Here is a 24,314-nt window from a genome sequence, read left to right as displayed (position 1 = left end):
GATTGCAATAGACCTCAAACCTGAGGGACTACTATGTAATTTACCCTATTATAAATATACTAAAACCCAACACAAAAACACTGTTCATTAACAGTGTTCTTCCATTTTCACCCTGCTTCTTTTTTGTTATATCAACTTTGCCCTTTCTTCCCACACGGTTTTAGTATCTCGACCCACCTTTTCTCTAGATGCTCCCCCCACCATTTCAGACGCTGCTCTTCCCTTACTCCCTCCTCGCCTCACTTTTCTCTGCACCAAGCAACTCGATTTAGGGCTTCACCATTTCTCTTCGAATCAAGGTCTCTATTTCTCTTCCTATTTTGTGTTCCCTATTGCATTTTCATATTTTTCTGCTAAAGTTTCCAATTGCTTGATTAAATCGTTAATTAATCTGTTTTTTTTTTTTCCGTGAAATATTTGGGAAATCGGACCAGAAAGGGATCGAATCGCATTAATTAGCTAATTTTCCATCTCATCCGATTGTAAATTGGTTTAATTGAACTTTAATTTCGTTCAAAGTTTCTAGCTTTCGGTTTCGTAGGAAAATTTCTTATTTATCGGGTTTTCATCTTTGTAGGATATTGCAGACGAGGTGTTTGTTTAAATTCCGCAAAGGGACCAATGTTTGTGTAAATTGTAGTGGGTCTTCGTTGCTGCTTACTGGGTTACTGTTAGAAAGACAAAATAACTTTTCTGAGCATTTGGGTCGGTCTGTGGTCTGAGTGTTGGTTTTGATTTCGCAATTTTTGCACAATGCCTGCTTATTGTTTGCTTTTTTGATAAAATGGTGTCATAATCCCATGAATTAGGACCTTTCCAAATTCCAAATTAAGTTTTTCAGCATGCGTTACCGACTGTCAAGCATTTGCATCTGAAAATTGTCGACTACATGTGTGGAACAGCGTTACAAAGAAATCTTTGTTAAGTAAAAATTGAATGGGATATAAAGATATATCTCAACTGCTGATTATAAATATTACTTTTTCTTTGATATTTGCTGAATTTATAGATGGAAGAGTTGTTAAAGAACCAGATATTTGCAGTACATGCACTTTCTGGTGTAGGGTGGGTGGCATTAGGCACAGCTCTTACTTACCCTCTTAAAATTCTGTGACTTTTTGCTTTTGTGTCCAGTAAATTGAAATCTTTGGTTCAGCCGAGCTGTGTATTAGTTAGGTTCAGTTGCATGGATTTTGTTTTTAAGATCAGCAAACAATTTGGGATTGAAATTTTTGTATTTTTTCATTCGTAGTTATGTTAGTACTTATTACTGGATGGACTCTAAGATCTTGGATCGAATTAACGGTGCTCATCCCTCCAAATTTTTGTTTATATTGTAGAGTAGATGTATTAATGGGATAACAACAACAACAACAACAAAGCCTTTTCCCACTAAGTGGGGTCGGCTATATGAATCCTAGAACGTCATTGTGCTCGGTTTTGTGTCATGTCCTCCGTTAGATCCAAGTACTCAAGTCTTTTCTTAGGGTCTCTTCCAAAGTTTTCCTAGGTCTTCCTCTACCCCTTTGACCCTGAACCTCTGTCCCGTAGTCACATTTTCGAACCGGAGCGTCAGTAGGCCTTCTTTGCACATGTCCAAACCACCGGGATCGATTTTCTCTCATATTTCCTTCAATTTTGGCTACTCCTACTTTACCTCGGATATCCTCATTCCCAATCTTATCCTTTCTCGTGTGCCCATACATCCCACGAAGCATCCTCATCTCCGCTACACCCATTTTGTGTACGTGTTGATGCTTCACCGCCCAACATTCTGTGCCATACAACATCGCTGGCCTTATTGCCGTCCTATAAAATTTTCCCTTGAGCTTCAGTGGCCTACGACGGTCACACAACACACCGGATGCACTCTTACACTTCATCCATCCAGCTTGTATTCTATGGTTGAGATCTCCATCTAATTCTCCGTTCTCTTGCAAGATAGATCCTAGGTAGCGAAAGCGGTCACTTTTTGTGATCTTTGCTAGATTGCTCCGGTCATTAGTGTGGATAAGTATATAAATGGATAGAGATAGGAAAGCAAACACAAGATGTACGTGGTTCACCCATATTGGCTACGTCCACGGAATAGAGGAGTTCTCATTAATTGTGAAGGGTTTACACAAGTACATAGGTTCAAGCTCTCCTTTAGTGAGTACAAGTGAATGATTTAGTACAAATGACATTAGGAAATATTGTGGGAGAATGATCTCGTAACCACGAAACTTCTAAGTAACGGAGTGTGGTATCGTCTTGACTTGCCTTATCTGTCTCATAGGTAGATGTGGCATCTTCTCTGGCAGTACTCTTCCTCCATCCAGGGGTGGTATCTGTAACTGGTGGAGATGCACAAGGTAATGTATCAATTTCACTCGAAGCTTACTTGTAGTTTCAGGCTCGGTCAAGCGCGATACAAACCATGTAGTAGGAGTCCCCCAAGTCGACGAGCTAGGGGATCTGCTGAAAGAGGTGACAGACAAGGTAAGCAATCAGAGCTCTGGCTGATTATTCACATTCTCCCTATCTTGCAGGCAGCATGAAGGATAAAGAGAAGAAAATGAGAAGAGATGATATGGGATACTTTTGCTTTTGAAGAAGTAACTTTCCACAGGCTTATTCTTGAACTGGGCTGGAGGGTTTTCTGGTTTCCTCCAGAGTATAAGGCCGACTGAAGAATTTGAGGGTCAAAACAAGTCCATCAAATCTAGAGTACGTTCGACCCTGCTGATATGGGATACTTTTGATTTTGACAGAGTAGTGGATGTATCGGCACGTGTGTGCTGTTACGCTTGTCTCCACATGCTTCCTTGTATCCTTCTCACTTGCCCTATCTGTTCCTCAGGCAGATGCGGTATCTTCCCTGGAAGCATAAGATGTTGAAGATGAGTACTCGAGAGCAATGCCAGGTAAGTAATCAGGTAAGGGGTTCCAGGCAGTCAGTTCCTGGCTGGAAGCTTGATTCCAAGTGCTGACTGATTGCTCTCTTTCTCCTTGTCTTGCAGGTAAGAACAAGGCCAAAGGAAAAGACAGGGAAAAAGCATGATATGGGATACTCTTGCTTTTAACCCTTATGATATGAGATATTCTTGCTCTAGTATAGCTTGTTTACAGAGGTATTATCGGGGGGAAAGAAAGCTGAATATTTCGAAAGGCTTCGTTTGGAGTGCCCTCTCAGATAAGAGGAAGGGTTGAGCATTTTTGCAGGTCTGCCTGTCCGTTGGGGATGGAGGTCGACATATATAGGAGTCTCCCTAACATCAAGTAATAATGTTATTCCTTTACCCTGCTTGGTCATAGCACGGTAGTGGGAGCTGCCAGCTTCACATGTTTTAACTCTGTCAGAACACTTTGAAAAAGTGGTCTGTGGTATCTGGAAAGCTGATGTTGCGTGTGGAGATTACAGACAAGCTTTATCCAAGGAGATCCACCTCTTGAAGTTGGGAAAGTGGTGCCTCTTCAGTTTTTGAACAAGCAATCATGTCGGGGATCTGGCTCTCGAGATTCGGAGAACGATGCCTCTTCGATTTTTGAGAAAGCAATCCTGCTGGGGGTCTGACTCTCGAGATTCGGAGAGCGGTGTCTCTTCGATTTTTGAGAAAGTAATCATGTTGGGAGTATGGCTCTCGAGATTCGGAGGGCGGTGCCTCTTCGATTTTGGAGGAAGCAATCTTGTTGGGAGTGTTTTCTCGACTGTGAGTAAAGGTTGGGCATGTTTGCTAATCTACCTTGCCACGAAGCACAGAGGTTGACACACAGGGACTTTCCAATTATCCAGCAGTGGTACTGTTCCTTTACCCTCTCTTCGATTTTTGAGAAAGTAATCATGTTGGGAGTCTGGCTCTCGAGATTCGGAGGGCGGTGCCTCTTCGATTTTGGAGCAAGCAATCTTGTTGGGAGTGTTTTCTCGATTGTGAGTAAAGGTTGGGCATGTTTGCTAGTCTACCTTGCCACGAAGCACAGGGGTTGACACATAGGGACTTTCCAATTATCCAGCAGTGGTACTGTTCCTTTACCCTCTCTTCGATTTTTGAGAAAGTAATCATGTTGGGAGTCTGGCTCTTGAGATTCGGAGGGCGGTACCTCTTCGATTTTGGAGCAAGCAATCTTGTTGGGAGTGTTTTCTCGAATGTGAGTAAAGGTTGGGCATGTTTGCTAGTCTACCTTGCCACGAAGCACAGAGGTTGACACACCGGGACTTTCCAATTATCCAGCAGTGGTACTGTTCCTTTACCCTTGTGGGTAATAATATGGTAGCTAGACCTTCAAAATTTATGTGTCTAAACTTTGTTAGTGTTGTTTCTTTGCTATTCTTTTACCCTTCTTGGTCAGAGCGATGTAGTGAGACCTGCAAGCTTCACGTGTCTCAACTTTGTCAGAGAACTTTGGCAAAGTTATCTGTGGTACCCATGAGCTACTGTTGCGTGTGGGAAGTGGGTGATTGAACAGTACGATTCATGTGCTTTCTACTTCGCCAGAAATCTTCGACAGAATGCCCATAATTTCCGCAAAGCTGAGTGTGCGTGTGACAGGTGCTGACAAGGCTGGAAAAGTAGGTGCCTCTTTGATTTCTGAGATCGGCCCTCGTGGTCTCTGAGCAGCCCAGCTTTTGAGAAAGCAAGCCTCTTCGATTTCTGAGATCGGCCTTTGTGGTCTTTGGGCAACCCAGCTTTTGAGAAAGCAAACGCCTCTTCGATTTCTGAGATCGACCCTCGTGGTCTCTGAGCAGCCCAGCTTTTGAGAAAGCAAGCCTCTTCGATTTCTGAGATCGGCCTTCGTGGTCTTTGAGCAGCCCAGCCTTTGAGAAAGCAAACGCCTCTTCGATTTCTGAGATCGACCCTCGTGGTCTCTGAGTAACCTAGCTTTTGAGAAAGCAAACGCCTCTTCGATTTCTGAGCAGGCGCCTCTTCGATTTCTGAAGCTTCGTCGAGTGCAGATTTTTATAGAGGCTGACATTAAGTTCCAAAGCACACTTGAATATCCACCAGTAGAAGCTCTATTCTTGCACTTCTAAGATCTTGATTTGTCCGACCTCTTCTCTCTTCAACACCTTTGAAAATGTCTGGCCCCTCCGACCGTCGTTTTGACTTGAACCTTGTTGAAGAGGCAGCCCCGCCTTCTCCAGACAACATATGGCGCCCATCCTTCGTCTCCCCTACTGGTCCTCTTACCGTTGGGGATTCCGTGATGAAGAATGATATGACCGCTGCGGTAGTGGCCAGGAACCTTCTCACTCCCAAAGATAACAGACTACTTTCCAAACGATCTGATGAGTTGGCTGTTAAGGATTCTCTGGCTCTCAATGTTCAATGTGCAGGTTCTATGTCTAATATGGCCCAACGCCTATTTGCTCGAACCCGCCAAGTTGAATCATTGGCGGCTGAAGTGATGAGTCTCAAACAAGAGATTAGAGGGCTCAAGCATGAGAATAAACAGTTGCACCGGCTCGCACATGACTATGCTACAAACATGAAGAGGAAGCTTGACCAGATGAAGGAATCTGATGGTCAGGTTTTACTTGATCATCAGAGATTTGTGGGTTTGTTCCAAAGGCATTTATTGCCTTCGTCTTCTGGGGTTGTACCGCGTAATGAAGCTCCAAATGATCAACCTCTGATGCCTCCTCCTTCTAGGGTTCTGTCCAGTACTGAGGCTCCGAATGATCCCCCTCCAGTGCCTTTTCTTTCTGGGGCTCTACCGACTGCTGAGACTTCTCCTAAGCAACCTTTGTGAAGGCTCCCTCTTGTTTGTTTATTTTGACTCAAGTATATGTACATATTTGTAACTTATCGGGGATATCAATAAATAAGCTTTCCTTCATTTCAACGTATTGTGTTAAATACACCAAAGCCTTCTTCGCTAGGTTCTTTGAATTTTCTTTTGTTGAAGCTTGTATGTTGAAGCTTTGTGAGTGGAGCATGTAGGTTGAGGTAGTGTTCCCTTAATTTCCCGAGTGAGGAAAACTTCTCGGTTAGAGACTTGGAAAATTCAAGTCACTGAGTGGGATCGGCTATATGAATCTTAGAACGCCATTGTGTTCTGTCCTGTGTCATGTCCTCCGTTAGATCCAAGTACTCTAAGTCTTTTCTTAGGGTCTCTTCCAAAGTTTTCCTAGGTCTTCCTCTACCCCTTCGATCCTGAACCTCTGTCCCATAGTCGCATCTTCTAATCGAAGCGTCAGTAGGCCTTCTTTGCACATGTCCAAACCACCGTAACTGATTTTCTCTCATCTTTCCTTCAATTTCGGCTACTCTTACTTTACCCCGGATATCCTCATTCCTAATCTTATCCTTTCTCGTGTGCCCACACATCCAACGAAGCATCCTCATCTCCGCTACACCTATTTTGTGTACGTGTTGATGCTTCACCGCCCAACATTCTGTGCCATACAGCATCGCCGGCCTTATTGTCGTCCTATAAAATTTTCCCTTGAGCTTCAGTGGCATACGGCGGTCACACAACACGCCGGATACACTCTTCCACTTCATCCATCCAGCTTGTATTCTATGGTTGAGATCTCCATCTAATTCTCCGTTCTTTTGCAAGATAGATCCTAGGTAACGAAAACGGTCGCTCTTTGGTATTTCTTGATCTCCGATCCTCACCCCTAACTCGTTTTGGCCTCCATTTGCATTGAACTTGCACTCCATATATTCTGTCTTTGATCGGCTTAGGCGAAGACCTTTAGATTCCAACACTTCTCTCCAAAGGTTAAGCTTTGCATTTACCCCTTCCTGAGTTTCATCTATCAACACTATATCGTCTGCGAAAAGCATACACCAAGGAATATCATCTTGAATATGTCCTGTTAACTCATCCATTACCAACGCAAAAAGGTAAGGACTTAAGGATGAGCCTTGATGTAATCCTACAGTTATGGGAAAGCTTTCGGTTTGTCCTTCATGAGTTCTTACTGCAGTCTTTGCTCCTTCATACATATCCTGTATAGCTTGGATATATGCTACTCGTACTCCTTTCTTCTCTAAAATCCTCCAAAGAATGTCTCTTGGGACCCTATCATACGCTTTTTCCAAATCTATAAAGACCATGTGTAAATCCTTTTTCCCATCTCTATATCTTTCCATCAATCTTCGTAAGAGATAGATTGCCTCCATGGTTGAGCGCCCTGGCATGAACCCAAATTGGTTGTCCGAAACCCGTGTCTCTTGCCTCAATCTATGCTCAATGACTCTCTCCCAGAGTTTCATTGTATGACTCATTAGCTTAATACCCCTATAGTTCATACAATTTTGTACATCGCCCTTATTCTTGTAGATAGGCACCAAAGTGCTCGTTCGCCACTCATTTGGCATCTTCTTCGTTTTCAAAATCCTATTGAAAAGGTCAGTGAGCCATGTTATACCTGTCTCTCCCAAAACTTTCCACACTTCGATTGGTATATCGTCTGGGCCTACTGCTTTTCTATGCTTCATCTTCTTCAAAGCTACAACCACTTCTTCCTTCCGGATTCTACGATAAAAAGAGTAGTTTCTACACTCTTCTGAGTTACTCAACTCCCCTAAAGAAGCACTCCTTTCATGTCCTTCATTGAAAAGATTATGAAAATAACCTTTCCATCTGTCTTTAACCGCGTTCTCTGTAGCAAGAACCTTTCCATCCTCATCCTTGATGCACCTCACTTGGTTTAGGTCCCTTGTCTTCTTTTCCCTTGCTCTAGCTAGTTTATAGATATCCAACTCTCCTTCTTTGGTATCTAGTCGCTTATACATATCGTCATAAGCCGCTAACTTAGCTTCTCTCACAGCTTTCTTCGCCTCTTGCTTCGCTTTTCTATACCTTTCACCATTTTCATCGGTCCTATTCTTGTATAAGGCTTTACAACATTCCTTCTTAGCCTTCACCTTTGTTTGTACCTCCTCATTCCACCACCAAGATTCCTTTTGGTGTGGGGCAAAGCCCTTGGACTCTCCTAATACCTCTTTTGCTACTTTTCGGATACAACTAGCCATGGAATCCCACATTTGGTTAGCTTCCCCCTCTCAATCTATTATCTACAATTCATTCTCATTATTATTCAATTTCACAGTTCTTATCAAGTTCTTTTCCACCAACTCACTCAATCCACCGCCAATTCACCCAAATCCGATGAAGTATAAATACACGAAAAAGGAGATCATTTTTAATTTAGAGGGTTTTGTTTGTGTGTTTGGATCCTCGGTGTAACTAGATAACTTGGTTCTCTTTTCATTTTGAGGAAATAGCGGTTTTTTAGGGTTCTGTGTGCAGCCTTCAGAGTTTAGTGGTGCTTGCTTTCAATCTGTTTTCAAGAATATTGTTTTGTGAAGTGATGAGGCAATCAGATTTCTGGGGTTGATAAAATTGTTTGGTGTGATGCTCTTTCTTTGTTTATATTAATTGAGTTTATAATGTACTTTAAAACCTGAATTATAGATTTGTTTTCCGTATTGAATGTCAAATTATCAGTGTATAGATACAAAAAATGATTTCAGTGTATGTATTTTTATGAGTTTATAATGGTATAATAATTTGTATCAAAAAAAATACAAATGACAAATTGTGACAAAATTATGTTTGGCAAGATAAAATTTCTATGTCAAATGGTGAAGTATCACGAGTTGGTTTCCAGTTTTAATGTTCTTATTATGTGTTGTCTTTGCTTTCATAAATTGATACTTTATTGATGATAAAACTGATTTGGTTTTGCAGACCATAATTTTTAAGCAACAAAATTAAGCTGGAAATTAAATTGAGGTATGAATGCTTCCCCTTATTCAGGTTATTCAATTGATCTTTTCCCTTTTCTGGATTTTATTTTTGAATGTTGTTTGATAAAACTAATTTGGTTTTGTAGATTAAGATTTTTAAGCGAGAAAATCAAGTTGGAAATTCAATTGAAATTGTAATGAATTTGCAAATTTGTCAAGTATATCTTACATTCGTGGTTCCATATTCACTTTACCCATAACTATTGAATTTTGTCTCTTGACTGGATGGATTTTTATAGTTTCCAGGATCTACAATTGCAAATCCTTTGATGGATAAAACACAGAGGACCCAGCTACGCTTATAGAGCTTCTTTAGCATCGTAAGTTAAAATTGCATATCATTTTTTTGCTTCATGGAATTCATTATGTTTAATAGTATACCAAGTATGTGATACCAATTTTTATCTTAGTAGTTTCTAACAATTTGTAAAGTACGATAAATGTGTAGAAGTTTGAATTATACATATGAAAGTTTCATCTATTATACTTTTTAACAATCATTCACAGGTAATGCTATCCAGAGTGATTCAAAGAATTTCAAGAGCTTCATTCATCCAATTTATGTTCTTCATGTAAAAATTCTTTCAATAAGTTCAAACATCTTTCGGTATAGATAACATTAACATTCTGTAACAATATATTATAGCTTGGAAACATTTTTCCATACAATTTATAATCCCGCAGCAACGCGCGGGCAATTATTTCTAGTACATTCAATTTCTTGTATTCTAATTAAATTAAATTTTCAAAGTAATATTACAATGTAGTAAGTAAAGGATTTCAAATTTGACTCGTAATCTCACATAGATTATAAGAACGTATAATATCTGTATTGATTTTGATACTCAGTAAGTGACTGATTTATAGGTCACAGTGGAATCTTTTTGTTTAGAGTATGGTTGTATCAAAAAATTAAATTAACTTAATACTTTCAAAAATCCACGTACATTGTGTCACCAACCATGATCACTACTTCTCTTCACACGTGTCAAACGGGACCGCATAATATTTTTGAGTTTTGACGTACTTTTATCCGTGTCGCTTTCGAGTGTGCTCCCACGCGGACATTACCCTCTTCGTATAAAAGGATTTCTTTCTTCGCATGTGGAAACTTCAATTTCATATTAACCATGATTCATGAAATCCAACTATGATGTAATCATCTAACGATCAACATGATAATACAAGGGAATGGAAACTTTCAAAAAGGATGATCGAGCAATAGCTTATTAGGTCTTAATTTATTAATATTTCTCTTTATGTATCGTACAAGTAAACTAGTTTATAAATCGCAAGTGGTGTAGTTTAATTGGTTAAAAACATTTGCTTTTATGGTTGAGATCTTCTGTTCAAATCTCTCTACATAATTTAGATAAGTTTAATGTAGGTTATTTTATCATTTGTCCCAAAAAAAAAACTATAGTCCATAAAACGACTTCAAACTTTATCTAAACAAATATATGTTGCACTCTAATGTCATTAGGAATGTGATTGTGTAAATTTTAGTAAATTATGTGTAGGAATTCTATGAGATCTGGAAGATCTTTCCTTGTACAACTTTATTATTTGGAGAGAAAGTTTATCTTGCTTATTAGTATAATTAAATGCACAAAGCATGAGGAATAACATTCACAGAATTCCTTAAGTCCTCCTCTATCTTCTCCTCTCCCTTGCTGATCTCCCTCTTTCTTCCCTCGTTAAATTCATACTACAACAATACAATGATATATTGACATATATCGAACTTTTTGGATGAAGGACTAAGTGAAGACACAAAATGAGTCAGCCATAATAATTTGGAGACGAACCTAAAACTCTAAACTTACAAGTGAAGAAACATCGAATTACATAAAGAGTAATGAGGACCAAGAAAAGTAAAGGAGGATGGATGAATGAAGGAGGATGCATGCAAATAAACTCCTTAAAAAATTTCTGGTTTTATACGTCCCACATCTCTCACCATAGTTGTTCCATCCTTTTCTTCATGTTCTTTGTCACATATATTTCCTTATTGTATCTCTGAAAATGTAAATTAAAAATTAAAATAGTTATAAATTAGGTGCTAGCTAAATAATTTTCTGTTTGACTTATCTTTTGAATAACGTCACATAAAATAGGGTGAGTTGAATAGTATAAAATTAAAAAAGAGGATACGTTTGGTAAGGTGTTGGGAAGAATTAATAAAATAATATGTTGATATATTTAGACTTGATCTTCTTGTATAAGATATTATATGAGATTAAGGCCATAGCCTCTTTAATGCTTCGAGAAAAGTTGAACAACCAAAGCCACAAGAAGGTTATACAAAAAAGATCGGATCAAGCATAAATCTGAAAAACAAATGTTTAGCACGTTCATTGTATCTAGAAGATAGCACGTTTACTCGAAAACAAATGAGAAAGACCCATTTCCATGAAGAAACAGTAAGGTTAGTTTTGGACGTGGGGCTCATATCTGTGGGTTCGTAATTGTAGAGTTCTTAACCTGCTTCATACTATAAAATTCAACTGTATTATGATAGCAATATTATTCTCCACTTGTAAGTGGTAGCTCTTACGTTCGATTCCCGTAAATAGTGAGTTTGTAACTCAATTATGTGTCTCAGTCCAAATCTCTTACTTGTTAGTGTAAATAATATTATTGTGTTGAAAAAATATGTGTCTCAATCCAAATCTCCCACTCGTTAGTGTAAATAATATTATTTTGTTGAAAAAAAAAAACTCATATCCTAGAGGGAAATGATAGTTTAATCCAGAAGTACCATGTAGCACTGTGGAATTACTGGTGAAATATTGAGATGTGAATTAAAAGCTCTTCACTTATATAATTTCTGGGTAATACTTTGGAGTATTGTAGATTTGTTTTAGAGTTTTTGTTTTTTAACAGATACAACCACACACTATACTCATCTAAATTATGGGGACGGAAATTTAAACTTGTAGATGGAAGAACGCATATATTGCTCTAAGGAAAATTTTATTTGGACCCAGTTAACTTATCTCTACACCCATTAATATTTTTTAAATTTTATATTCCAATTGTGCCCTAAAGAAAAGATGGGTATAGAAAGATATTATCAACTTGCAAATGAGTGTGTCGAAGTGGCCCTGAGAGCCCCATTTGGAGGTTGGGTGGATTGCCGGAAATCGAAAAGAGGGATTAACAGAGGGTGGAGAAGAACGGTAAAATGATAGTGGAGGAGGGTTGTGGCCTTCGGCGAAATCAGGAGATCGTGTTGCCTGAGCTGAGTTGGGTTTGTCAGAGAAATATAGGGCTTCTGATGTTGATAACGATCTCTCTCTCTATCTCTCTCAAATTTTGGTCTCTCATCAATTCTCTCTTCACCCAATTTCAAATGACTACCAGCTTTATCATCCTTGAAAGCATATATAGCTTTTTCAAACCCTCTCAACCTCCCTTACTCCACAGTGAAATCTGCACAAACCCAAGAACCAAACCCCTGCACAGTCACGACAAAACCCAAATTTCAGGAACAAACCCAGAAATTATGCAATCCGCAAGGCCCTGCTGCCCAGACCCTCGAAGCTTGCAGATAACAAATGGCACCCAAGTCAGCCACACACGAAGGCCTTCTGCAACTCGCACCCTTCCTCTTTTTCGAGCTTCTGCGACCTGCAAAAGCTTCAACAACAGTCCAAACGACAACCCCTTGCAGACCAAAGATGTGAGGTTTTTTAATGAACTTCTGATTTTCTGTTAGGGTCTATAAAAGATGTGAGGTTCTTTAATGGGTTGGGATGATCTGGTGTCAGAAATCTGCATCGAATGCTTGTGGTGCTTGAAGGATTTGAAAGCAATGATGAATGTAACATTTTGTGAATTTCCAAATAATGGGAAGATTGCTTATGGAAGAGTGGATGAAGATCCATTGTCTGCTAAATATTGTTGTTGGATAATTCAAACAAAGAACGAAGAAAGTTGCAATTTTGAGAGAATGATTATAACCCGGCTCTTCTTGTTACAGTTGTTACAACGACGACTCGACTGAAGGCAAGTTTGGACGGCGACTCGATCTCCACGACCAGATCTCCGACCGTTGGTTCCAGCGATATCACGACCTTGTCGCCACCACCATAGAGATGAGCACGAAGAATTGAACATTGACGAGATAAAGAGTAGGTCGGCGATGACAATTTTTGTAATGACAATCGGAATCAAATCCAATTACTGCTACAGTAGGTGGTTGGGTGGGTTTACATGTTTGTGTTCTTTTTTTTTTTAAGTTTGTTAATTTTGTATTTGAGGGTAAAAAGGTAAGTTTGCGGGACAAAATTTTTAAGTTGGGTGTGAAAAGAGGATTACTAGGTGTAAATAAAATTTCCCTTGCTCTAATCAACTTAGCTAAACTAATGTCCACAATTTTTTAGGAGTTATATATAGATGAACTGCAAGTACTCTTCTCCATAAAATAAAGAAGAAAATAGATGTTGAAGCTTAGCACTGCATATTAACTGAAGTTTAGGGTTTCTACTTTCAAGTGTTAAAGCTTAAGTCATTGATGATCTATTCTGAATGTATTTCTCATTGATTGCCAAGTAAACTGACGAAAATTAAACCATCTCAAATATTCAAATGAAAGACTGATTCAAAAATTTTACAATATTTGAATTGGTTCTATTTCCGGTATTCTCTTTGAATTTTATAAGTAATATTAAATGGTTGTTCTTGTTTTTTAAGGAATATGATGAATCTGAAATATTCAAGAACAGACGCTATATACGGTAGGTAGGCTTCTCGATCAAAAATGCGATCTTTCTAATAGTATATTCGTGTACTATATAGTTATATTTAGCTTTCAGCTAAAATAGTTTCTGAGATTAACATAACTCTTTATTTTGGTCTCTGAGATTTAAAATCGATAGAACTGGTCCCTAATTTGTGAATCATCAATCATTTTAGTCATTCTGTAAAAAAATCTTCGTTAAATAAGGATGAAATGACAAAAATATCTTCATTTTTTATGAAATTATTTTGGCCTATTGTTTATTAAATTGAGACTATTTTTGTTATTTTGGTCCTTATTTAACATAAATAGTTCCTGAAATGACCAAAATGATTGATAGTAAACAAACTCAGGAATCAGTTTTATCGATTTCAAATCATATGAACCATTTTAACCTAAAAGCCAGTTACATTTTGAAGTTCTTAAAACATTGTTCCAGTTTTTACGTTTAATGTAATATCATGTTTGTCACATCTATAATTTTTGTTTTTTTTTTTTTATAAACTTTCAAATATAAAGTAAATCCCAAATTTTCCATGCAACAGTCTGTCAACAGATTAAGTGCACTTAGGCCAATTTTATTTATTTTTTCAACGCAAAAGAATACATCAAATTCATGTTTTATGTGCTATTAGATGGGACACAATTTTTAGTTATTTCTATGTTATGCTTAGGGCCGGCTCTAAGAGGACCAATGTTTGAATAAACGCTTTAGACCCTACTATTTTTCATGTCTAAATAATAGGGTCTCGACTTGGTTTAATCCCACAGTCCTTAGACAAAAACTTTATAAATCCTAAATAAAGTGTGTCAACCAACCAAGTTATTTATTACTACGATCTAGTAGTATTTTTTTTTTTTTTTTACTTGTAAGAGAATAGTCTTATATTCAAATCTTGTAGATGATGAGTTTGAAACCAATTTATCGTTGTATTAAAAAAACACAGTTGTCAACCAAACAAAAAAGGGCAAAACTTTTTCAAACTAAACACTTCATTTGAATCTCTTATTATACTATAACTATTAAAAGATAGCCGATACAATCAGAGGTTGTGCATTTACCTGATATTCGAGATTCAAAACATCAAAAGAAAAAACATAATGCTTAAAACAAACCAAAAAATACCCTTTCATATTGTAGACAAAACATAGTTAAAGTCATGTTTCGTAGGGAAAAAAAATAACTTCCAACGCAAATTTATTGCACCCTTGTTAGTGCACCATAGATTAAAATGATTTCTTTCTGGAAAAATTGATTCTTCAAGTGTTTTTCACTAACATTATTGGTTTCAACGAGAACTAAAACGTTAAAGTAAAATATAATAATTTATTTAGAAAACAAAAAAAGTTTGTATTCAAATGTGTGTGGACCTCATGATATAACAATCAAATCTCTCTAAAGTTATATAATTGAGACTGTTAATGCACAAAATCAGTGAGAACTTTGTTACAACAGAAAGTGTTAAGTTTGTGACCTTCGCTAGATTCCTCCGATCACTATTGTGGATAAGTATGTAAATGTATAGAGACAGAGAAGCAAACACAAGATGTACGTGGTTCAACCAAATTGGCTACGTCCACGGAGTAAAGGAGTTCTCATTAATTGTGAAGGGTTTACACAAGTACATAGGTTCAAGCTCTCCTTTAGTGAGTACTAGTGAATGATTGAGTACAAATGACATTCACTTGTACTCACTAAAGGAGAGCTTGAACCTATGTACTTGTGTAAACCCTTCACAATTAATGAGAACTCCTCTACTCCGTGGACGTAGCCAATCTGGGTGAACCACGTACATCTTGTGTTTGATTCCCTGTCTCTATCAATTTACATACTTATCCACACTAGTGACCAGAGCAATCTAGCTAAGGTCACAAACTTGACACTTTCTGTTGTACCAAAGTCCTCACTGATTTTGTGCATCAACAGAGACCAAACCAATTTTAATTTTGGAGAGGTTATTACCTATTGGCTTTTTAGCTAAAATGGTCTCTGAGATGTGCATAACACATCATTTTGGTCCCTGAGATTGAAAATTAATAGAAATGGTCCCTGAGATTGTCCCCCAACCATTATTTTGGTCCTTCCGTTAAAAACTGTGTCAAGTGTCCCGAAGCTCTTGGCTCAAAGTTTAGGCAATTTTCAAAGCTTCGTAACTCAATTGTTTCTTAACCAAATTCGACCCATAATATATCAAAATGAAGATAGGAAAGTGTAGAAAAGATTATACCTATTTGGAAGCCCAATGGTTGCCAAAGATGGTCGGAAAATAGCCTGAAAGGTGATTGGTCCGTGGGAAAATTAGAAAACTCGCCAAAAATTGGGTAAACTTTAAACGTTCATAACTTCTTCAATACTCAACTAAATCGAGTGATTTAATAATGAAAAGCATACTTCTCAACAAGATGAAGAGAGTGGTACCTTTCTCCACAGCTAATGTGCCGTATTTTGGCCAGAAAACGGCTCGAAAGTGGCTAACTCTAGACCAAGACAGCCGCTTTCGAGCCATTTTTCAGCCAGACCAAAATGATTTAGCCGTCGAGAAAGGAATCATTCTCTTCATCTTGTCGAGAAGTATGATTTTCGTTTTTGAATCACTCGATTTTGTTGAGTATTGAATAAGTTATGAACATGTAAAGTTTACCCAGTTTCCGGCGAGTTTTCCAGTTTTCCCACGGATCAGTCACCTTTTAGGCTATTTTCCGGCCTTATCCGGCAACCATTGGACTTCCAAATAGGTATAATCTTGTTCTACACTTTCCTATCTTCATTTTGATATATTATGGGTCGAATTTGGTTAAGAAACGACTGAGTTATGAAGCTCTGAAAATTGCCCAAACTTTCGGCCAAGAACTTTGAGACACTTAATGGAGTTTTTAATGGAATGACCAAGCTAATGGATGGTGGATAATCTCAGGGACCATTTCTATTGATTTTCAATCTTAGAGACCAAAGTAATGTGTTATGCAAATCTCAGGGATCATTTTGGCTAAAATGCCTTACCTAATAGATGTTTAATTAAAAAATATTTTTATTGACTTATTTCTCCTTAATGAATATTGTATTTCCTAAATAGGATTCTTTGGGCGCGACATATTTTCTTTCTTGTATGTATTTGTACTCATGGACAAGTATAATTGTGTACAGGCGTGTTTCCTTAAAATGGGGATAGATTTTTGTACTCATTTACAATTATAACTATATAGAGGCGTGTTTCCTTAAGATGGAGACGAATATTATACTCATTGACAATTATAACTATATAGAGGTGTGTTTTTTTAAAATGTGACCAAGAAAATTATAACTTATTACCATATGGAAATTACTCCAATACATCAAGTTAGGACAATTTTTTTTATGACTTTATGAGGTTATTTCATTATAGAGTATTACATTTGAGTGGTTTTACTGTAGTTTGCTTGATGTACCTACAATTGTAGGACTTGTAGGCTGGATTAGGCCTAGCACAATATGAGACACGAACCTCATGTCATGCTTTGACATATGTCTGCTTTTTCTTTAATTTGACTACAATTGGTTATTAGTCAGGTTAGTACTACAAAAGAAATAGGAGTGTGATATCCATACACCTCATTTTACTTCTCACACACCCTTTTAATTTTCGGTCATCGTATCGGATGAATTGAAGAAGATCAACGGATAGAAATTAATAAGAGTGTGTGAGAAGTAATTTGGGGTGTGTGGATTGCACATCCCAAGAAATAAAGTCAAGTTAGTACTACAAAAGAAATAAAAAGCAAAGGGGCCTAATTTTTCTTCTATTGATTATTTTATTGAAATTTTAAAAAATTCTCAAAATTCAAAGTACTTTTCATAGTCTAGTTAGGCTCGAGTCATTCTCGTATTAATATAAGACTATCACATACTTTGGAGTCAAATCCCAACCTCATAACGTATTTCGGGGTAATAACTGAAAAGAAAGGACACCATTAGATCTTGTGATTACATACATCCCCTCCAACATGGTGGGTTTGAGTCATATTCATGTCCCCTAATTTGTACTGGATCGACCATGAATTTACGATTAGTATTGTTTTTCAATATGATCCCATCCACAGTTTAGGTGTGAAGATTAACACAGACAGGGTAAAATGGTCAAATTACAAAGGAGCATATATGGATACCACCCATAACACAAAGAATAATGGAATAAGATCCACTTCGAATTTTTGTGTTTGGAATTTGCAGAGGAGGACATCCCACCATTTAAGAAAGAGAAAGAGAATCGAGTTGTCCAAGTTTTTGAGTTTTATGAAGTTGACGAGTGAGATGTGCTAATAGAGACCGTAACAGTGAAATTGAGAGATCAAAATCTCGATCCCCGAACCCAGACACATAGCTACGGAGTGAATTGAGATGGGCTTCAAACACAAATATCCAAGATGGATCTCAATCCAAAGGATAACCATGAAAGATCACCATCAGCACACACACACACATACAAATATATAACAAATTTAGTTGAATAATTTGAAATTTTTCGTTCATGATATGCACTGAATAGTTTAAAAAAAATCAACGGTTTATATATTGCATAAAAATTTAATAGATTTGCATAAAATATGTGCCCTTGTGATAATTTGAATGTAAAACAAAATACAAATAAGTTAAAAGGAAGGCTTCTACATCTTTCCATAGATGATGACTGAGAGAAGATGTAGACATCAAATCTCTTGAGAAGAGACTAACACCTAAATCCTAAGTACTTCCCTTGTTTTTCTCTCTTTGCTTTACAATAATACTAGCCAATTGCCACACTACTTTTTTATTTAAATAATTAATTTACATATTTGAAAAAAAAATTAAGAAATGAATTAATGACATGAAACCACCAACTAACGTGGGAGGTTTTGTTTTTTTTTTTTTTTCTATAATTTTAAATATTAAATTCATTCAAAATAAAAATATGTTTAAATACTTTAGCTTCTTTTAGTTCAATTGTAATTTATGAAATTCTTAAAGGACAATTTATGGTATTTTGAATGTTTCACCATTTTAAGTTGCTCACTTTATATATATAGATGACATAAAATTCCAAATAATAGTAATAATAAAACAAAAAACCTACGTGTAAAATACATGGGTGTATTTATGATATTAATCAAAACCTACGAACAAGAAAAATATTCTAAATTAATAAAATAAAGAAAGAAAACAAAAAGTATTCATGAAAGTATCAACTGGATGAGGATGGATTGTTGCCGGAATGAGACCAAGATGGTGCCTGGAAATCAGACGGACCACCCTGGTTCGGATTCTGCGGCTGCCGGAAAAAACCCATTTGCTGATTCTGCTCAGAGAAAAACAGAGGAAATGAAGCAGAGGAGGAGGCAGAGGACGGCAATGCAGAAGATGGAGTGGATGCCGATGCAGGTTGTAGAAAAGAAGATTGAAGTGACGCCAACTGGGAATTGTAGTACATTTGTTGCAGCAAACTTGAGGGTTGCTGTTGTTGTTGCTGCTGTGGATGGAAGTCAGCGGAGCTTTGAAGGAGCTGAGAGTAGTCGAAGTAATCTCGGAGGAGGTCGGAGGAGGGTTGAAAAGCTGGCTGGGAGTGATAGAGCTGCTGTTGTGGTGGTTGTGGAAGCGGCGGTGGCTGCAACGGCTGAGCATATTGTGTTGGTCTAGAATTTGAATTGAAGGTTTGGAGAGTTGGTGGTGGTGGTGGTGGTGGTTGAACGAGTCTGACGTTTTCTGGGAAGTTTAGTTTAGCTCTGTTTCCTCTGAATCTTAGAGCAGCTTCATCGTAGGCTCGGGCGGCGGCCTCCGCCGTGTCGAATGTGCCAAGCCAGACTCTTGCAGCTTTGTGTGGATCGCGTATCTCAGCTGCCCATTTTCCCCAGGGCCTCTGTCTAACTCCCCTGTATCTTCTCTTCCTCTCACCAGTTTCTTCAAATGAAACAGATTCTGTACTTGATGGTGTGGTTGGTACCGCTGTGGTGGCCGAGACGGTGGCGGTGGAAAAATTTGTACTTTCTTCTGTCACTGTATGCAAAAGAATGTATATTTCATTAGCACGATCCGTTAAATATGGTGGCAGACGCTGTTTCATTGCTTTTTTTTTCCTTCTTTTATGAATAATTTTGGAAAAAATAAATTGAAATATGTAAACATAGCCTAAAAAGCTCATGAAATGTAAGTTTTAATCTTCGCAGAATTATGCTAATTAAGGTAAACAAGTAAACAACACAATGTAAGCACATGCAATAATAGATAAAATATATATATATATATATTAACATGTCAATAGTAGAAGAAAAACTCATTGCAAATCTTCATATCATTGTTCCACAAAAGAAATCTCTTCAAATCTCAAGAGAAGGAGAAATGATAAGAAGGATGAATGTTTTTAATGGATTAAAGATTGAATAAACAAAATATTTAACAAGCTAAAGAGGTTGATAAGCATAGGAATTTCTGTTTGAATAAAAAAACATCAATGAAATATTTAATTTTTTTTTTCTTCTCAAAACCACTGACTTTCATTAAAAAAACAAAACCCATGTTCTAATCCAAAAAATTAATGAAATAAGGATGATGATTTGGAATATAGATTGAAAACTGACCAGTTGCACTTGCACCACCAGATGGAGACTCTGATTGTGTTCCTCTGTAATCACTATAGCCACCCCTAAAAGCTCTATTACCAGATTCCATGAATTGGGTTTGAGCAGAAGCAGAAGCAGAAGCAGAATCCAAATCTTCTTCGCGCCCTCTCTTTTGACCGACCCAATTGTGAGAACCAGGAGAAGCACTTGAAGAAAAAGCAGCTGACAAAGGAGAAGCAGATGGAAATGAAGAAGAATAAAGTTGGCCGAAACTAGACGTAACTCCACCGCTTCCAACATGTCCCCAGCTGTCGCTGCCTCTCTGTCCGGAAACGACATGCGTCAAAGCCGACACCATCGCCGACATCTCCGTTGCCGCCTGACTGTATCCCAAAAACATTGTCGGCGTCGACAGCGACACGTGCTGTTGATGATACGGCGGCGGCGACTCCAATCCTACGCCGCCGTAGTTGATATTATCAATATCTACAGCAGTAACATCGGTACTATCGTTTTGAGAGCCAAACCTGTCGTATTGACCGCCGCCTCCTGAGCTCCTCTGGTTAGCCACCTTCAGTAAGCACATGTAAAATCCAGCTGCTCTTAGCTTTTTCTGAAATTTTCAGATTTGATGTGAAGTTTTGTTCGACAGAGAGAGAATTTTAAGGCTGACCCAGATCGAGTTTTGACAATGAAGACCCTTCTGAGAGCAACGGCGATATATATGTGGGGAGGACTGGGCAGTTCACAATTCAAACTTGACAAGCCGCCATTAAAACAGTGTAAGCAGTGCGACAATCTTGATTCATTTCATCCACTATGCATCTTTCTGATAATATATATATATATATATATATATATATATATATATATATATATATTTAACTATTGGGTTTTCTTTTTTGTCACAACTAAAACTTGTTCTTATTTAAGATGTGATATGTGCCAAAAGCCCATCAAAATACAGATGACATAAGCCAACTATGAAGGTAGTGGAGATTATGTTGACACATACAGAGTGGTTTTAATTCGCATATATACACACGGGGCTTATAAAATAATGGGTGGAGAAGTCTGTAGGTGTACTTCTTTGAGAGGAAAGCAAGTAAGAGGAAGGGGTTAGAACTTGGAGAGAGAAACGAGAGAGAGAGAGAGAGAGAGAGAAGTTCATCTTGGAATTGTGTTCTCCATTGCAAAGACTATGCCGACATGTAATGCCAGGAATAGAATACCTCATTTATCTTATTCCAAAAGAACCAAAGTTGTCTACTTGCATGTAATTTTAATTTTGGTTTTACAGTTCTTGCCGGATTTGGTTGAAAACCCAACTATATTATGCACGATGATGTTTGGGTGTGACTTTGATTACATTATTTTTTTATTTTGTAATTGTGAGCAAAACTAATACTGCTAAGTCGTATTAATTTAAACGGTAGGAAATCTGTATAATTCTCCTGCCTAAGCCTAATTAATTAACTAGGTCTAAGAGGACTGGTTTAATTTGTTGGTTACATTCACGTTCCAAACTTCCAACTGCGCGTCTTTTAAATTTTAATACTGAATTTGAAAGCATATGTTAACACCAAAACGATGAATATTTCAATACCTGTGTTCTTAATTCGATTAAAAAAAATAAGGTGTTGTTAATCGAAGTCTAAACTATTTCTTTGGGTGGAATGTTTCCTTTGTTCAAAATGGAATGTTTCCTTTTGTTAATGCTTGACTCTACCATTTCATTTAAAGTTCGTTTGTTTAGTTCAGTCAATGTGTAGGAAATTAATAAAAAAAGAGTAATGTTTGTGTCACGCATCTAATTTGATCAAATCATTAATTGGTATGACGTAACATTTACCCACACACTTAGGGTGCATTTTTGCTCACCAAAGTTTAGGGTGGTGAGCAAAAATGCTCCCAACAAACTTATATAACGGTGGGCTAATTTATTTTTCTTCTTGTATGAAGTGAAATTTACATATTGGGAGTAGGTTAAATTTCTGTTTTATGAAATATAAGACTTAAATATTCTTATAACATGGTTGTTTTAACACCAAAAAAATTCATCTTTCAAAACTTTGGGTGTGCTAGAGCCCAGGGCAACTACTAGCTGCCTCGGCCCTTGTTTACAAATCATTTGTCATGTCTTATACACTATTCGGATACAATATATAGAAATGTGATATGACTAACATTATTAATAATATTATGACCTGTATTTAATTTGAAAAACCATTTTGGTGGTTGTGTAACAGTGTAAGCACCTGCATCAGCACTCATTCCTTCTTCTTATGAGTACAGCAAAGAGTCAACCCATTTGCACGAACAATGGTCGTTTGTATGAACACAAAATAAGAAAAAGTCTGCATATTCCCACATACATAATCCTAATTACAAAAGTATAAGCTTGGTAAACTATACATTCTCCTTATCTACATCCCCATTTGTTTTTCAGACAAAATCCATTTAGTGTATTTTTCCCCAACTAGAAAAGATGTATTAGTAAACTAAGAGGTAGTTTAGTTATAAGACTAAACGGCTATTTGCATTTAGTTGACGGCTCGCCGGCAATGAGAGAAGGAGGTGGTGGTGTTGTTGGGAGGAAGGGTAGTTTAAAGAGCAAATTGACAACAAATTACATCATAGAAGAGGTAAAATCAAAAAATTAAAACCACAAGATTAAACAACAAAAATGAATGGGGTATGCTATTACTTGTTTTTTCTTAGTTGCTTAATTTATGTATGCAAGCATGGTTTGTTCCCAATATTGTACGGTCAAAGCACGTCTCCCTTTCGGCATTCAACAATGCATGTGGTGGTTGTACAATATTGAGAACTCATATTTAATATCTGATCTAACAAAAATAAAACTGCAATATAAAAATCCTCGAGTTGAACTCGTTTAAAAGAGAACCCTATTAGTATTCCAACCTAGGTCAAATGATTGACTGGGTCAGGCAGGCTGATAGTTGGGCCCAAAACAGGAAGACCCTACATTACCATTTCTGAAAAAGGGCGACTTTGGTTTCGATCTTTGGTCAACTTAGTTGTTATACAAAATTCTGTTTGTTAAATAGTTTAATCAAGGTTCTTAAAGCATTTTTAAAGAAGATATCAAATCTTAAATAGAAAATCTAAATTTGAAAGCTTATTTGACACTTTGATGTTCTTTAAAGCTTTATTTTTCATTGAATATGTCAAATTAAACTATTATTTATTAAATTATTTACTTTTCATAATTGCAACAAATATTTTGAGAACAAAGTTTATTAATCAACTAAAAATAGGTTTGAAGTTGCTATCAAATTTAACAACAACCACCTTTACTGAAAATCCATGTCACGCTGCATAAGAATTGGTATTTTGGTTGGAAAATACTAATGCTGCCTTTTTTTACTGTTATTGTTGATGTGGACTTTTTTACATCTCTTTTGAAAATGCTCTTAGCATCATTAAGGAACTCAACTCGCATTAAATATCCAACAAATTATAAAATTTAAACAAACTCAAATAATTTTCAAAACATAATAACTACTTAAAATTAATAATGGAATAATATTGTACTTCACATTGTTCTAGCCAAAAAATAATGAACCCACGTAATTAATAATATATTGTAAATAAATATATGTAATTAGCATGTGCACATTCAACAAAAAAAAATGAGGTACAAATTTAGTTAAAAGTAAAAAAAGAATATTGGTACGAATCTTAAAAAACGTTACAAATTAATAATAGAAATATAATGATGATTGTGACAATATGTCCCTAATTTTACAATTGTATTAATTTAAAAATAGTGAATTGATGAAAATACCCCTAGAGGTGAGATTGTTGACTGTTGTTTCCCGTCTTTTTGTAACGCGTACTAGCTGCTATTGTACTGTATTCTCTAAGTACTCGATGTTACGAACGCGTAGGTGTAAGCAGAACTGAAATTGGAGTTACAGTTCAAATTCTACAGAGTTACGAATCCAAAAGACTATTTTTGAAGAAATTACTATTTTATTTATTTTATGTTATTATATTATTATTTTATATTATTTTATTATTATTTTAATATTTACTGATTTGTAATTTTGCTAGTTATTAATTTTTGGCCCGTGGGGCCCACACTCACACCAAACTCTTATCTCCCTCTCTTCCATGTGGTGTTCTATTTCCCCATTTCATGGACTCTCTCTCTTGTCTCTTCTGTCTCTCTTCTTGGATCTCTCTCTCACTCTAACTTTCTCAAACTCTCTCAGCTATCTATCTCTCCTTCT

At 36.9% G+C, this 24,314-nt stretch overlaps 1 protein-coding gene and 1 long non-coding RNA gene across 3 annotated transcripts; one reads left to right on the top strand and one right to left on the bottom strand.

Annotated features, from left to right (window-relative positions):
- The first annotated feature begins 183 nt into the window (after nucleotides 1–183).
- LOC126620988 (uncharacterized) lies at nucleotides 184–9,529 on the top strand. 2 transcript variants are annotated; one of them, XR_007622755.1, is made up of 3 exons: nucleotides 184–299; nucleotides 578–705; nucleotides 8,686–9,529. It is a non-coding gene; the product is annotated as an uncharacterized LOC126620988 (long non-coding RNA). The 2 variants fall into 2 exon arrangements; XR_007622754.1 differs by lacking the exon at nucleotides 578–705 and having other exon boundaries at nucleotides 8,686–9,454.
- Nucleotides 9,530–18,539: 9,010 nt separating this feature from the next.
- Nucleotides 18,540–21,237, bottom strand: LOC126620987 (ethylene-responsive transcription factor ABR1-like). Its single transcript, XM_050289336.1, has 2 exons — nucleotides 20,074–21,237; nucleotides 18,540–19,492 (listed from the first exon to the last, which is right to left on the bottom strand). The coding sequence occupies exons 1-2, from the start codon at nucleotides 20,639–20,641 to the stop codon at nucleotides 18,684–18,686; spliced, it is 1,377 nt and encodes a 458-aa protein (XP_050145293.1). The 5' UTR covers nucleotides 20,642–21,237; the 3' UTR covers nucleotides 18,540–18,683.
- Between the last annotated feature and the right edge of the window lie 3,077 nt (nucleotides 21,238–24,314).

Source organism: Malus sylvestris, chromosome 5 (genome assembly GCF_916048215.2).
Source record: "Malus sylvestris chromosome 5, drMalSylv7.2, whole genome shotgun sequence".
Lineage (NCBI taxonomy): Eukaryota > Viridiplantae > Streptophyta > Magnoliopsida > Rosales > Rosaceae > Malus > Malus sylvestris.
This window is presented reverse-complemented; position numbering and strand designations above follow the sequence as displayed.